We start from the raw sequence: 14,636 nt of genomic DNA, 5'->3' as shown, positions 1-14,636 counted from the left end.
TGAAAGAGTCTGAAACCAGTCGAACGCTGCGAACAATCGCACTCAGTTTCGGACCATAGCAAACGTGCCTAGTATGAAAAACAACCTTACATTTCTGCTTGTTTCTCACTGAAATGTATCGTGTCATATTTTACTGTATGTGTATTAATTTCACCCAACAGTACATTTTTCAAATTATTTCATTTGTGCTCCACAGAAGAATGACAAACAGGTAGAGAACGACATGAGGGTGAGTAAATTATTTTATTTTTGGGTGAACTAGGTACAGCAACAAGATGATCTGATCCCGAAGTTACGTTATAATTTTGTTATATTTATTATTCAGAATTAATTTATTATTAAATGTAATTATTAATTCCATGCCTTGGACTTTTATTGTGAAATGCTGTCTACATTAGCGCCATTTTGGATCAGCGCAGCAGACCCATCATCAAACTGATTTGGCAGGAATCAGCCGGAGCTCTTGGAACAGATTTTTATGTGATATATTTAATTGATGAAATAAAGACTTTCTCCTGCTGACATACGGTCATAGCCGTGCTGTGTGGTGAAAATGAGCTCAGCCACAACCCCACCTGATTCAGACCCGACCCGGCGGCGCAATCACAGTATGTTAAAGATCTACTACGGCCTCAACGAGGAAGGAAAAGCAGTAGAACAAGCCGAATCTCTTGACCCATGTGATATAAACGGGCCTCATTTTGATCCAGAGGTTTATTTAAATAAGGTAAAGTCCGTAGTTAATCGTGTAACTGAATAGTGGCGTTAAACTGGCAGTGTTTATTTATGGAGGGCAGGGCGTATGTCAGCTGTTTGGCATTGAATATGCTGTAACTTTGTTGATCAGCTACATTTTGTGACACACATTCAAAGTTCTCCCCTAAAAAAAAAAAAACTAGTGTGCTTCATAATATCGAGAGCATTATTTTCTACTCTACTGTGATGCCCAAAATTCAGCACACGTACAGTAAACCCAAACACCTTTTAAAGGGAAAGTAAACTTAAAACTTAAACATTCTCTCATAATTTACTCACCACAGGGCTGGCCCAGACTCTGTTATAGATTGCATAGAAACAGACTGCATCAGCTTCCTGACATTTTGTTTTGTTTTTTTTGTGGATTTTCTCCCCAATTCCCAATGCACTCTTAAGTCCTTGTGGTAGTGAAGGACGAATCACCCACAAGCACCCCATTTTTGAGCAAACACTGTAAAATGACATACCTAAACTTAAATGATTGCAATTCATGAATGCTTTAGACTACAGGCCTAATCATGCTCTCTTTTAAAAGGAGACATTTATGAGTTGGCCCACAGTGTTCATGCCAGTTAAGAGGTTCTACATAAGCTATTTTAAAGTAGTAAATAAACATCAATGGCTGACATAAACTGTCGTTAACTTGTAAATCTTTTTTTTTCGGCTCCTCTTCTTTGCACTTCTTCCTACCTTGTGCACCTAATAATTATTTATTTTTCACTCATCTTTTCCACATGATAAGGAAATCCCCACATTTCCCTTTCCATTTATGCATAGAATAATCGCATAGCGCTAGTTGCATAATAAAAAATAAATATTCTAATGGTGCCGGCATGCATAACTAACGCGTTATGGTGATATATCATAATCATGTCATGATTCAGTGTTTAAATTAGTCCAACATGACATGTTGTCAACTCATAAGTTTTTTTTTATGTCAATTTGATATTATTATAACTATTTAAATTTAATTGGTACTGAAAGGAATTTATTTGGCACAATTCATTTTGCTCAATATATGGGTAGAGGGGCGCACTGTCGACAAAAAAATCCCCCAAAATCTCTTGTGTGGCACCTCTGTCATTTTGTGCCCTAGGCAACTGCCTATATCGCCTATGCCATGGGCCGGCCCTGACTCACCCTCATGCCATCCCAGATGTGTATGACTTTCTTTCTTCGGCAGAACACAAATGAAGATTTTTTTGAGTAATATTAGTTCTTTAGGTCCATACAATGCAAGTAAATGGTGACCAAATCTTTGAAGCTCATAAAAGTAATCCATAAGACTCCAGTGGTTTAATCCATGTCTTCTGAAGTGATCCAGTTGGCTTTGGGTGAGAAAAGACCAAAATATATCTCCTTTTTCCCCAGTACATTTTGCCATTGCAGTTTCTAGGCACATGAGTTTCAAGCTCGATTACATTATAAGGAGACTGCCGATGTCAAGATTTATTGCGAAAACGTAGTTATATTTTAGTCAATCAAAACTGACTGGATTGCTTCAGAAGACATGAATTTAACCAGTTTTATGGTTCACTACTTTTTGTAGCTTCAATGTTCTGACCACCATTCACTTGCATTGTATATGGACCTTCTAAAAATCTTCATTTGTGTTCTGCAGAAGAAAGTAAGTCATACAAATTTGGGATGGCATTAGGGTGAGTAAATGATGAGAATTAAAAATGTTCAGTTAACCGTCCCTTTAATAGATGTAAACACTGCACTTTCTGTTCTTGAAACATCTGGACAGTTATATAGTAGAAGGCTTGGAATGTGCTTTGGTTAGATTTTAAAAATGTCTTCTTTCTGTTTCAGTTGAGGAAAGAATGTTCTCTGACTGAGCTGATGGACCATGAGAGCTGCATGGTGAAGCAGATCAGATCTCTGGACAGTGACATGCAAACCCTGGTTTATGAAAACTACAATAAGTTCATCTCAGCCACAGGTTAGTAAACAGTGGTACAGGGGTCAATGATGTGATGCTAATTTTTTTTGTCTAATTATTCACAAATACATAATACAATTAACTAGGGCTGGTAATCGATAAAAAATTGTAATCAAATTAATTACATTGTGTCCCGATTAATGAATCGCATATACAAATATTTGGTGAGAAAGCCCCTCATATAACAATAATTCAATAAATAAAGATTATACATATTTATATCAATATATAATTATACATAGTTATCTTTAAATATTTAATAATTATATATATATAATTGTTAAATATTTATTTATATATATATATATAATTCAGATAATTAAAATGCATTAAATTCTTAATCATTGATAAGACAATACAAAAAGCAGCTTTAGAATACAATGTATAGTTTACTACCATATTATTGATCATAAGTCAATCATTGGCATACAGTTCACAGCAATCCATTACACAAGTGAATTTGTCAATCAGTTGGAGATTTAATATGAAGGCTTGTTTGAGAGCCCGTCAATCTACACCTGCGTCAGACATGCTTGTGTAGCGTCTCTGGTGCGTCGCATCATAAACATAAAATGTTTAGTTTACTGTTTCAAGTTAAATATAGTTTAATATTCAATCTTTAAACACATGTTGAGATCCCTTAGTTTGCATTTGCGCTCCAAGTGTTTTGAATGCAAGAATGTAACGTATGTTTGCGTTGTTCTTCCTACTGAAGTGTTTTCTTCACTGTATAAACTGTGTGTTGCTCATACAGCTGAAATTTCACTTACTGCCCTCTGGAGTAAACGGGTGGAACTACAAGCTTGCTTTTCTCAGGAATCTTCCTTATACGGGGCGTGCGATTAATTGCGTTAATTTTTGTAAAGCGTTATTTTTTATAAAATTAATCGCACTGAATTAGCCCATTAAATCGACAGCCCTACAATTAACACTAAACAATTCCTGGAGTAGCACTCTTCTGTGATATGTACCGGTGACCAAAAGTTTGGAATAATATACAGATTTTGCTCTTATGGAAAGAAATTGTACTTTCATCCAAAGTGGCATTCAACTGATCACAATGTATAGTCAGAACATTAAGAATGTGAACAATTACTATTATAATGTTCAGAACTTCTTAAACTACTTCAAAGAGTTCTCATTAAAAAATCCTCCACATTCAGCAATGACAGATTTGCAGATCCTTGACATTCTAGCTGTCAGTTTGTCCAGATACTCAGGTGACATTTCACCCCACGCTTCCTGTAGCACTTGCCAAAGATGTGTCTGTCTTGTCGGGCACTTCTCACACACCTTACAGTCAAGCTTGATGGGCTGGTTGGAGTATTTCTGTGTCTTCTGATCTCCTGGGATTTTCCACACACAACAGTCTCTAGAATTTACTCCGAATGGTGCCAAAAACAAAAAAACATCCAGTTAGTGGCAGTTCTGTGGACTGAAATGCCTTGTTGACTAGAGAGGTCAACAGAGAATGGTCAGAATGACAAAGTCTACAGTAACTCATAACCACTCTGTACAATTGTAGTGAGAAGAATATAATCTCTGAATGCTATTCTGAGATGCAGGTTGGCACTGTTTTGGCGGCACGAGGGGGACCTATTCAATATTAGGCAGGTGGTTTAATGTTGTGGCTGATCGGTGTAGGTAGCAACTTTGTTGATTCTGTTAACAAAAACCATAAAACAGACCCCTTTAGATACTATGTGTGAAGTGTAAAAACAAATTTAAGATATTTTTATGAAAATGCACTTTTTGTTCAAGTCATGTGCTGTTACCCTGAGAAAACGACTTGACATTCGTGATTCAAAAATTAGTTACATGTGTTAAAAAATTAATTTTTTGAATTAAGTTGTGTACACATTAATGAATTAAGTTGTGTACACTCATGTATTCAAGTTGCAAGGAAAGTACTTAAAAAATATTTTACTTGATGGATATACAACATGATATTTGTAAAGTTATTAAATCAGATTATTTTTTTGTAGAAAATTTTGAAAAACATTTATAAGATCACACTTCTGCGAACTTGATGCATATTTTTCAAACTACATTTTTTTTTTTTTTTAAGATTTATAATTTGTATTACCTCGGACAACCTTATATGTCAAAGACCCACAGATGTGCATACAATTGGTGTGGGAGACCTGAATTGTAGTTAAAAGTGTTGTAAGCAATTTTAGTCATTCTGATTTGTTTTTCCTTTCTTATACATTTATCATGCATTGCACCAAATACTTTTTGTTAGGGCATACATATGCTTTTCTGAATACTTATGTCCAATTACGCTCCATAGACACAATCCGAAAAATGAAGAATGACTTCAAGAAGATGGAAGATGAAATGGACTGTTTGTCTGCAAACATGGCCGCCATCACAGAGTTTAGTGCCTGTATTAGTGGGACACTGCAGGACCAACATACACAGATCACCAAACTGTCAGGTATTAATACTCAAATAACAAACATATGATCCATAACTGATTCATTCATTGTATAAAAACCTTTTATGTCTTTAAACCATATTAGTTTGAGCTCAAGTGTGTTTTATTTCATTATCTAACTCATGTCACCTTCTGTATAGGTGTTCACACACTACTCCGTAAGCTGCAGTTCCTGTTTGAGCTGCCAGCAAGGCTCAACAAGTGTCTGGAGCTGCAGGCCTATGCTCAGGCAGTGAGTGCCCACCGTAGGGCGCGCTGTGTACTGCAGCAGTACAGTCATATGCCCTCTTTCAGGGGCATACAGGATGATTGCCATGTCATTATGGAGCAGCTCGCTCAGCAGTTGCGGCAGAAATTCAGGTCTGTGGTCTCTAGGTTGTTCTGTGACTTGTATTCATCTGTTTGAGACTTAACTCAAAGACTCCATGTCTAGTACATTACAGTGAGAATATCTGGACTTGGTTTATTTACCCATTCATCTGAGAAGCTTCATGAATTGTCTGATGGTGAGGACATCATCAAGGAGGCAACTCCCACATTTTATATTGTAATTCACACCATCAAAAATGAGGTTGACATCACAATTAACTAGTTTCATATTGTCCATTTCAGTAAAGGGTGGAGGATGACCGATTGTAGATTTTACAGATAACTATTGTTGTGGAAATGGCTGATAACCGATTAATTGGCCGATAGTTTTTAAATTAGATTTAAAGAATGGTTATAAAAAAAAAAGCTGCACAGACAACGAGGCTACACAAGTCCAAAATGAATAAAATCCCAGAATAAGTTTATTCTTGAACCAACATGCCAGTAATAACCAGAAAAAAATTAAGATTTGGTGCACAATGTGGGACTTTTAATCTATTAACAAGCCTAAAACACAACGTGCTCTTAATTTGAGATGAGGGAGACTTGGCTCCGTTACAATGCTCTATATTGAAGTATTTACCAAATTAAGCTTTTTAGAGCCTATATATTCACCAGATGAAGAGTTTGTTTATATATTTCTCCAGGTTAGGTTTATTTAGGATTAAATTAGTATTCACAAGATATGAAGTTGGAGACACAATGTAGGTGCTGATAAGGCACGTTTTATTTTTCTTTGCATGCCTTCGCTTCAATTTAGATTACTTGATAAGCTAATCAAAATATCGACTGCCACAGAGAAACACGGGAGTAAAAAAAGTTTCAAAAAGCAACTATCAACTAAAATTAAATATTGGTCCACCTCTAGTAAAAGGTTTGTGTGCTGGAGGAATACATCTGATGAAACTAGAGGTAGACCGATATATCGGTCTAAGTATTGTTCATTGTTAGTTCATGTTAACTAATGTTGTTAACAAATGGACCCTTATTTTAAAGTGTTACCAAAAACCTATCTGCGACTATCGGCATATATTTTGCCGATAACCGATAGTTCCAAAAACCAACTATCGGTTATCGGCAAACATCTATGCCGATAGTTACAGATTGTTTTTCTGTAACACTTTACAATAAGGTTCCATTTGTTAACATTAGTTAACAACATTAGTTAACATGAAATAACAATGAACATTACTTAAGCATTTATTAATCTTAATGCTAATTTCAACAAAGAAATACATCTTTAAAATCAAAAGTTGTATTTATTAACGTTAATGCACTATGAACTAACAATGAACACTAGTATTGTTATTAACTAACATTAACAAATTATGCAACAAACATATAGTTAATTGTTTGTTCTTGATACCTAATGCTAATGCATTAACTAATTTTAACGAATGGAACCTTATTGTAGTGTAGTGTTAGTGTTTGTTCCTCTGGCCGGTACAGGAGGATTCTTCAGTTAGAATTGCTTGATTCTACAGTATGACAGAGGCCTCTAGAGCTGTTACTATATGGAAATGTGCTCCATCAGCACATACATTGTCACCAAATGTATATCTTGTGAATAATAATAAACTGTGAAAAGCTCTACGTTTGTGGGCAAAGGAGGAGTCAAGAGACTGTGAACAATGAAGGTCAGTCTCTTTATTTTTATACAAAGTCACGACTTATAGCCAACTCAACAAAAGGGATCTCTGTACTGCTTTTGGATTCTCGTGGTCGTCCTTGGTGCTCTCTCTCTCTCTCTCTCTCTCATGCTCTGACGACCTGGCGTGCCTTTTCAGGTCTTCTTCCGCCATCACTATAATCAAAGACAGGTGTTAGTGTAATCATAACCCAGGTGACAATCCTTACCGCTCTCACGCAGACCGACACATGACCCCCTCCCATATATAAATATGTATATATATATATATATATATATATATATATATATATATATATATATGTGTGTTTGTATGTATGCATGTGTGTGTGTGTGTGTGTGTGTGTCTATATATATATATAGACACACACACACACAAAACCCTTAATTTGGTGAATATATAGTTTATAAAAGCTGAATTTGGTAAATACCCTACTTAACTATAGAAGATTGTAATGGAGCCAAGTCTCTGTAATTTCAAAATAAGAGTACCCATTGTGTTTTAGGCTGGTTTATATTTAAAAGTCCAATATGTCTAAAACAGGCTGAATATATTGTGTTCATAAATTACTTTATTTGCATGAAAAACAAGCATTATTCAAATTTTGAATACATTTTACACAAAAAGTAAACAAAGCAACAATAACAAAATAGTAGGTTGTTGTTACTAATATGCTAATAGACTGATTTAATGTTTCTGATTTTTGTCACAATGGACAAAAATACATTGTAAATGTGTAATTGACACTTTTCATGGTTAGTTAATTAATTACGACAGCTATAATTTTAATCTCAATAATTGTTTTGATTAATTGTGGAGCCCTAGTGTCTATGTCTGTGCCTCTCAAAGAAAGGAAAGACTACACATTTTTGTTAAATTCTTTAAATCAATTTTTAAAATGATCTGCCAATTAATTGGTTATCAGCCTTTTCCACCACCGTTGTTATCGGTATCTGCAAAATCCTCTGTTGGGCGACCTCTAGATGAAACCATTGAGATACAGTGCCTCAACATGCTAAACTACATAAACCAAGTTTAGTTGGTTCTGACTACATTAAGGCATAATTGAATATATAAAATGTGGTGCTTTACAATTTTCTTTGCTTGCAGGGATGGTGGTTCAAGTGCTAAGGATCTCTCTGAATGTGTTGAGCTTCTTCTGCAGTTAGACGAGCCAGCGGAGGAGCTTTGTGACAAATTCCTTAGCCACGCCCAGTCCAGGTTGGAGACGGATCTCCATGAATTGGAGGTGGAGCTTAAAGACTCAACAGTTATTGATACTGTTGGAAACATTACCCAAAAAACAAGTCCTGGATCAAATCCCATCTCTCCATCTAACACACCTGTGTTCAATCCTTTCCTCTCCCCTGCTGCCGGAACGGACATTCTAGAGTTCGTAGATCGAGGCTGTAATGAGTTTGTTAGTAACCTCTGTTTGGTTATTGCCTCCTATCAAGAATTGTTCATCAACTGTCCACAGGAGGGCGAATTAGCTTCTAAGAACATTCCTGAGATGGCTAATGGCAAGCTACATGTATTTGTTGACACCCTGGCTGCTAGATATTTCTCTTTAGTGGAACGAAGGATACAGGAAGAAAAGGGGATGGGAGACAACTCTCTATTAGTGAGAGCTCTGGACCGCTTCCATCGCAGATTACAGGCCATATCTAAACTACTTCCAGGGTCAGCGGTGCCCAGCCAAGGAACTGAGATTGTGGTGCGGGCAGCAAGAGAGAGAATCAAACAGTACCTGTCTGCCTTACAAACATTTTACCATGACAGCCTTACTGATGTAAGACAAGCTTTGGCTGCCCCACGCCTATCAGTGGGCGGGGCCAGCGCATCTGGAGGAGGTGCTACAAGTAAAGATGCTTCACCCAGTCTGCCAGATCTGCTGACTTCCTTGTCTAACTTTATTCTCAATCAGTTAAAGTCTGTATTAGCGTCAGTGCACCTTTTCACAGCAAAGGACATCACATTCTCCAACAAGCCTTATTTCAAGGTAAAGGATGTCATCATTATAACTATAAGTATTTTTAGCAGTTGATTGACAGTAAAAAAATAAATGTACTTTATGTAAATGTAGGTTTGTCATTTTAATACAGGACCGTTAAAGTACAGCTGTTCTATGTTGTGTCATCTGTCTAATACCTGTTTCATATATTTCTCTTAGGGGGAGTTTTGCAGTCAGGGTGTGCGTGAGGGTCTGGTGGTGAGCTTTATTAAGTTTATTTGCCAGTCGTCTCGGCAGTATTGTGAAAATGCGGGCGAAAGAGGTGGCTCCACCCCACCTGCTCTCCTTCTGTTGCTTTCTCGTCTCTGTCTGGACTATGAGACCTCCACCATCTCATACATCCTAACGCTCACAGATGAACAATTTCTAGTACAGGTATTCTATATCCATCATATTCGTATACTGCTAAACCAATGAACTATTTTGTGACATTAATTGCTGAACTTTCCTGTTTTTCAGCACCACACTCCAGTGACTCCAGTTACAGCACTTTGTGCAGAGGCCAGAGAGGCTGCACAAAAATTATTGAACCACTATGTTAAGGTAGGAAAAAGCCAATCCTTCCAGGGACATTTATTTTGGGGTAGGATGTTGTTGGACAACATTTGTTGAGTTGGCCTTGTTTTGGTGCAGGTTCAGGGATTAATCATCTCTCAGATGCTGAGGAAGAGCGTGGAAACGAGAGACTGGGTGAACACCATAGAACCTCGAAACGTCCGAGCTGTAATGAAGAGAGTAGTGGAAGACACCACCTCTATTGATGTACAGGTGATGCATTTTTAAATCCACCGACTGATATATGTATATATATGAACATTTGTTTCATTTGCCTCCAGCATAAACCATATATATCCTCCAGAGACCTGAGCGTGATTGCTGTGTACATTTTCTACATCACTTTTTAACGTGTAACTAGTAGCACTTGATAAACAAGCAAAACACATTTTTGGGCACTAAGTGAGACTAAGTTGTGGGACTAAATAAAAAAATATCAAGTAATAAAAAGTGAGATTTTGTTTTTTTTAATACAATTTTTGTATTATGTTTCCAGGAGTTGGTTATTCGTGTTTTTGAGACTTTACAGAGATTATAGCTGACTTTCTGTAAAGCTGAATAAATTATTCTGATTCAATTCTGAATCAATGTTCTGATTATCATTGTTCATCATTATTATCATCATCATTACTCATGTTGAGTGATCCAAACATCATGTGCAGCCTGAAACTGAACTTTTGACCGAATGTTAGGAGTGAATGCACTTAGCTGCACAGAAAGCTATAGGATGTCCCCTTACTCCCTTTGCTCCCTATTTAGTGAATAACTTAACCTCCAGTGTGCTGTCTGTCTGCACTGGTCTCAGAACAGTTTGAGATTAACTTTATTTCATCCTAACTCCATATAAAGCTTTGGAAAGCAACATTTTCCAGCTTTTGGATGAACACATTTATTCTCAATGGGAAAATTTACAGTGAATATAGAAATGCATTTACAAATGTATAGAACCGTATTTTACAGTTATAACAAAATAAAATATAAAAAAAGTTATATTACAATGAAGCGTTATACACCAATGATTTGTTCATGTGGAAAGTTCAAAATAACTAACATGTTTATGGACTAATGTCCCACAATACACGGATGTGTACATGATTTTTAAAATCGTGCTAATGTGCAAATATTAGAGACTCTTTATACCCAAACAAGTTTTAGAGATAAAACTTTGAGGTTACCAGAGGCACTTTTGTTGGCTTTGCGCCCGTAGAAACGCTTCACGGAAATCAATGCCATGCTGTGGTGTCACATGACTTGGTGCACCAGAAGTTTTACCCTTAAATGACAGGGTTGTGAACACAATTCAGTCAAATTAATTTAAATTGTGCATGTGTACACGGGGTCGAACGAGGATATATGTAATATATATATATATATATATATATAGCACTGTGCAAAAGTTTAAGCACTTGTGAAAAATGTTGTATAGTGTGGATGAATGATTTATCAGTTAATTTCATACAAAGTGCAGTAAAAACTAGGTTAATATTTGGTGTGATCAAATATTGTGTCGACATAATATTTTTGATAACATGTTTAACTCTAGTGCATAAAACTGGTTTGGAAACACTTTGTCGAGAAAATTGGCATTAACTCAAAAATATTGTCATATGACAGAATTTGCCTTAATTGTTAGCCTGTGTTAATCATGACGACAACAGTATACATCATTGAAAGCATTAATTTATTGTACGTGATTATGGATTGATATTAACAGCATATAGATCCGATGCTGCAAACATGACACTTCCAGGGGTGCCAGCACAAATATCTTGTATCATGCACGTCGACAAATGCACGGAGAACAAATGAATGGCCACTGTTTGTGATTAATTTAATCATGCTAGCTATCAGTTTATTTATTCAAGTTGCTTTTCCACACCATTCAAAATAACAGACAACAGTCACGGAATGAACCCACAGTGCAAAAAAACATAATTTCTGTGCTTAAAGAGGTTTTAAATGAAAAATAAATGCACAAAACTAGGAGAAAAGCTTCAGTGGGCTTTTTGGAACACTATCAGCCCAATTCTATACAATTATTGTTTATACTTTTGAAAAAAATTCTCTATATTAAATTAATTACCAAACGGAAAATAATATATTTAGACCTATATGTGCCTTTTCTTTACACAAACTTAAATTAGCTTTACTCTGTTCTGTAGATGAATAAAGTTGGCTGAATGACGTTCTCAGAATGTTCTGATTTTAATCAGAATCACTTCAGAAAACAAGCTTTTGATCATTTAAAAATGTTTAAATATTTGAAATCTAACCCTCTTTTCCTTGGATTGCATTTACTGCTTCAGAAAATATAAATTGCATTATGACGCTAAAATACATTTGAGATAATAATCAAGTTGCTGGAGAAATATGCGGGACATAATGCAGTTGTGATGGCGATGCTTTTGATTAAAAGATTGTTCAAAATATTGAATATCAGGAATGTATCATATGTAAACGCTGATATTACACCGTGTCAATGTTTCTTTAATATCTGTGCACACAGTATAAGGACCATCAATCGATGTGTATATGCAGAGACAGAAAGTTTCACCACTACTTGGTGCAGGTTGCCAGCTTGAACGGGGCCATGACAATCCGCTTTTGGGTCAGAACCGTGCCAACCTGTGATAGGTCCAACATCAGGACCAATATTACAGTCCTATCAGAAGGGCAACTCCAAATTACAATTCCTCTTCTTCTGATTGCTTTTATTGTGAAATTAAAATGATAGTAAACTGTCTAATTTTAATGAATTGTCTCTATATTCTCCCCATTTTACCAAAACATCGGAGGAAAAAAATTAGGGACATCTGGGAGGCGAATTAGCATTAAACACACATTTCTGTATGGAAACGGCTACAGGGCAGATTTATTTTGTGCTAAACCAAAACGTATGCGACAAAGTGTTTGTTTTAGGCATGACATCATCTCGCACACACTTTTTATCGATAAAGTCCATTTGAATGGAATCAGGCAGAATATGGCAAATGTCACAAAAAAAAGTTTTACGCATTTTCACTTTGTCAATATCAAAATAGCGTGAAAGTTGGATGGAAACTAGGCTTATGATGTAGGACCAGGACTCCTATTCTATTTGCAAAAGAATGTGTGTGAATCTAAAATGTATATATCCTACCAACACACTAAAGACATAAAATAACTGTCTTAAGATAAATGTTTTTGTGAAACATCTTCTGTGCTTAACATTTGTAATGAACTATATTTATATATAAAATGTGGTTCTTCTAAAAAACCTGTATCTTCTTGATATATCTACACATTGTTCTTTTTCATCACCACTGTAAAACGACATACCCATATGCCACTAATTCTAATTTATTTCCCCTAGGTTGGACTGCTTTATGAGGAGGGGGTGCGGAAAGCTCACAGCAGTGACTCCAGCAAACGTACTTTCTCTGTGTATAGTAGCTCAAGACAGCAGATTCGCTATGCACCAAGCTACACTCCCAGGTTCAGATTCAGTTCACTAATTAATACTGACTTTCAAATTAAATTCAAATGTTAAATTGTTAACAAGGGCCAGTTTGCTTACTTTATATTTGTCAAATTGACAGAATTCCAGTATTGTTAAAATATATAATAATTATTAAAATATCAATTCTCACAGAGAGCATATTGAATCAAATATTTAAAAATTGTTTGTTTGTTCCAGTGCTCCCATGGACACAAACTTACTAAGTAACATTCACAAGCTATTTTCTGAGAGGATTGACATCTTCAGCCCAGTGGAGTTTAACAAGGTAGGATTGACAGTGTGAAATCTCTTAAGAAAACAAAACACTATTTGCCTACTCTTATTGTCGATTTCTAACTGACCAGTGGAAACTTTCACACAATATACACATGTTTAATTTTGTATAACTATTCTTTCTCTTGTCCTAGGTCTCTGTGCAAACTGGCATCATTAAGATAAGTCTGAAGACATTCCTTGAATGTGTCCGTCTCCGTACGTTTGGCCGTTACGGACTGCAGCAAATCCAGGTGGATTGCCACTACCTGCAGATGTACCTGTGGCGGTTTGTGTCTGATGAGAACTTGGTGCATTTCCTGTTGGATGAGATTGTGGGTAGTGCCGCCCACCGTTGCCTGGACCCCTCTCCAATGGAGCAAAGTGTCATTGAGGTCATCTGTGAGAGGGGGTAGAGAGGAACAAAGATTACCTTTGACAGCCTTTTACCAGTTAGGGTTGAAGTGTTGTTTAGCAACCAATTTGTAGATTACTTGAAATTCAACTTAGTTGATGACCTATTCATATACTGACAGTTTTCATGTGACTGATAATGAGTATTAAAATCAATTTCAACAAAGTTGCTTGTACACATTAAATTGACATCCGATTAATCCAGATTAATGTCATTTTTGGGATTTGAGTTTAAATTAATCTTCAGAAGTGGCAGGACTGAGATTGGAGTGGACATTTGTTAACCTTTGTTCGAGTAAGATAACCTTTGACTTCGAAGGAGGCTAAACATTTAGTTGTGGACATTTTGTATTGGGTGCCAAGATGAAATATCATGGCTTCTTGTACACAAAGTAGCATTAGAAGTAAAAGACAACCCACTTATTTAAAAGGTCAAATCACTGTCTTAAAGAAATATTTCTGGTTCAATACAAGCTCAAATCAATCAACAGCATTTGTGGCATAAAATTATCACAACAACAAAATAATAATATATATATATATCGACTCGCTTCTTAAAAAAATAAAAAAAAGCTTAACTTGTTTTGAACCTGGAATATTCCTTTAATGCATGAAAGTTAAGATGATCTGTCTATAAAAATAAACTCATTAAATTCAAATCTTTATTTTTTCATTGTTGATTCATGAGTTGGCTGTATGACTGTAAATATTGTATATGTATTTAATAAACCTAATATACAATA

At 35.9% G+C, this 14,636-nt stretch overlaps 1 protein-coding gene across 1 annotated transcript; it reads left to right on the top strand.

Annotated features, from left to right (window-relative positions):
• Positions 1-409: 409 nt before the first annotated feature.
• On the top strand, positions 410-14,590 carry LOC127636867 (vacuolar protein sorting-associated protein 51 homolog). The gene is made up of 11 exons (XM_052117651.1): positions 410-727; positions 2,572-2,701; positions 4,995-5,141; positions 5,282-5,501; positions 8,270-9,161; positions 9,333-9,548; positions 9,633-9,716; positions 9,807-9,941; positions 13,081-13,202; positions 13,405-13,492; positions 13,635-14,590. Exons 1-11 carry the CDS (start codon positions 554-556, stop codon positions 13,893-13,895), a joined length of 2,469 nt encoding a protein of 822 aa, XP_051973611.1. The 5' UTR covers positions 410-553; the 3' UTR covers positions 13,896-14,590.
• The last annotated feature ends 46 nt before the right edge of the window (positions 14,591-14,636 follow it).

The sequence above is a fragment of the Xyrauchen texanus genome, chromosome 44, assembly GCF_025860055.1.
Source record: "Xyrauchen texanus isolate HMW12.3.18 chromosome 44, RBS_HiC_50CHRs, whole genome shotgun sequence".
Taxonomy (NCBI): domain Eukaryota; kingdom Metazoa; phylum Chordata; class Actinopteri; order Cypriniformes; family Catostomidae; genus Xyrauchen; species Xyrauchen texanus.
The sequence above is the reverse complement of the archived record's forward strand: the minus strand, read 5'-3'. Positions and strand labels throughout refer to the sequence as shown.

Coding starts and splice junctions, on each gene's coding strand:
- LOC127636867 (XM_052117651.1), top strand. CDS start 554: ATGAGCTCAGCCACAACCCCACCTGATTCAGACCCGACCCGGCGGCGC. Junction 5,502..8,269: donor CAGTTGCGGCAGAAATTCAG/GTCTGTGGTCTC, acceptor CTTTGCTTGCAG/GGATGGTGGTTCAAGTGCTA. Junction 13,203..13,404: donor GCACCAAGCTACACTCCCAG/GTTCAGATTCAG, acceptor TGTTTGTTCCAG/TGCTCCCATGGACACAAACT.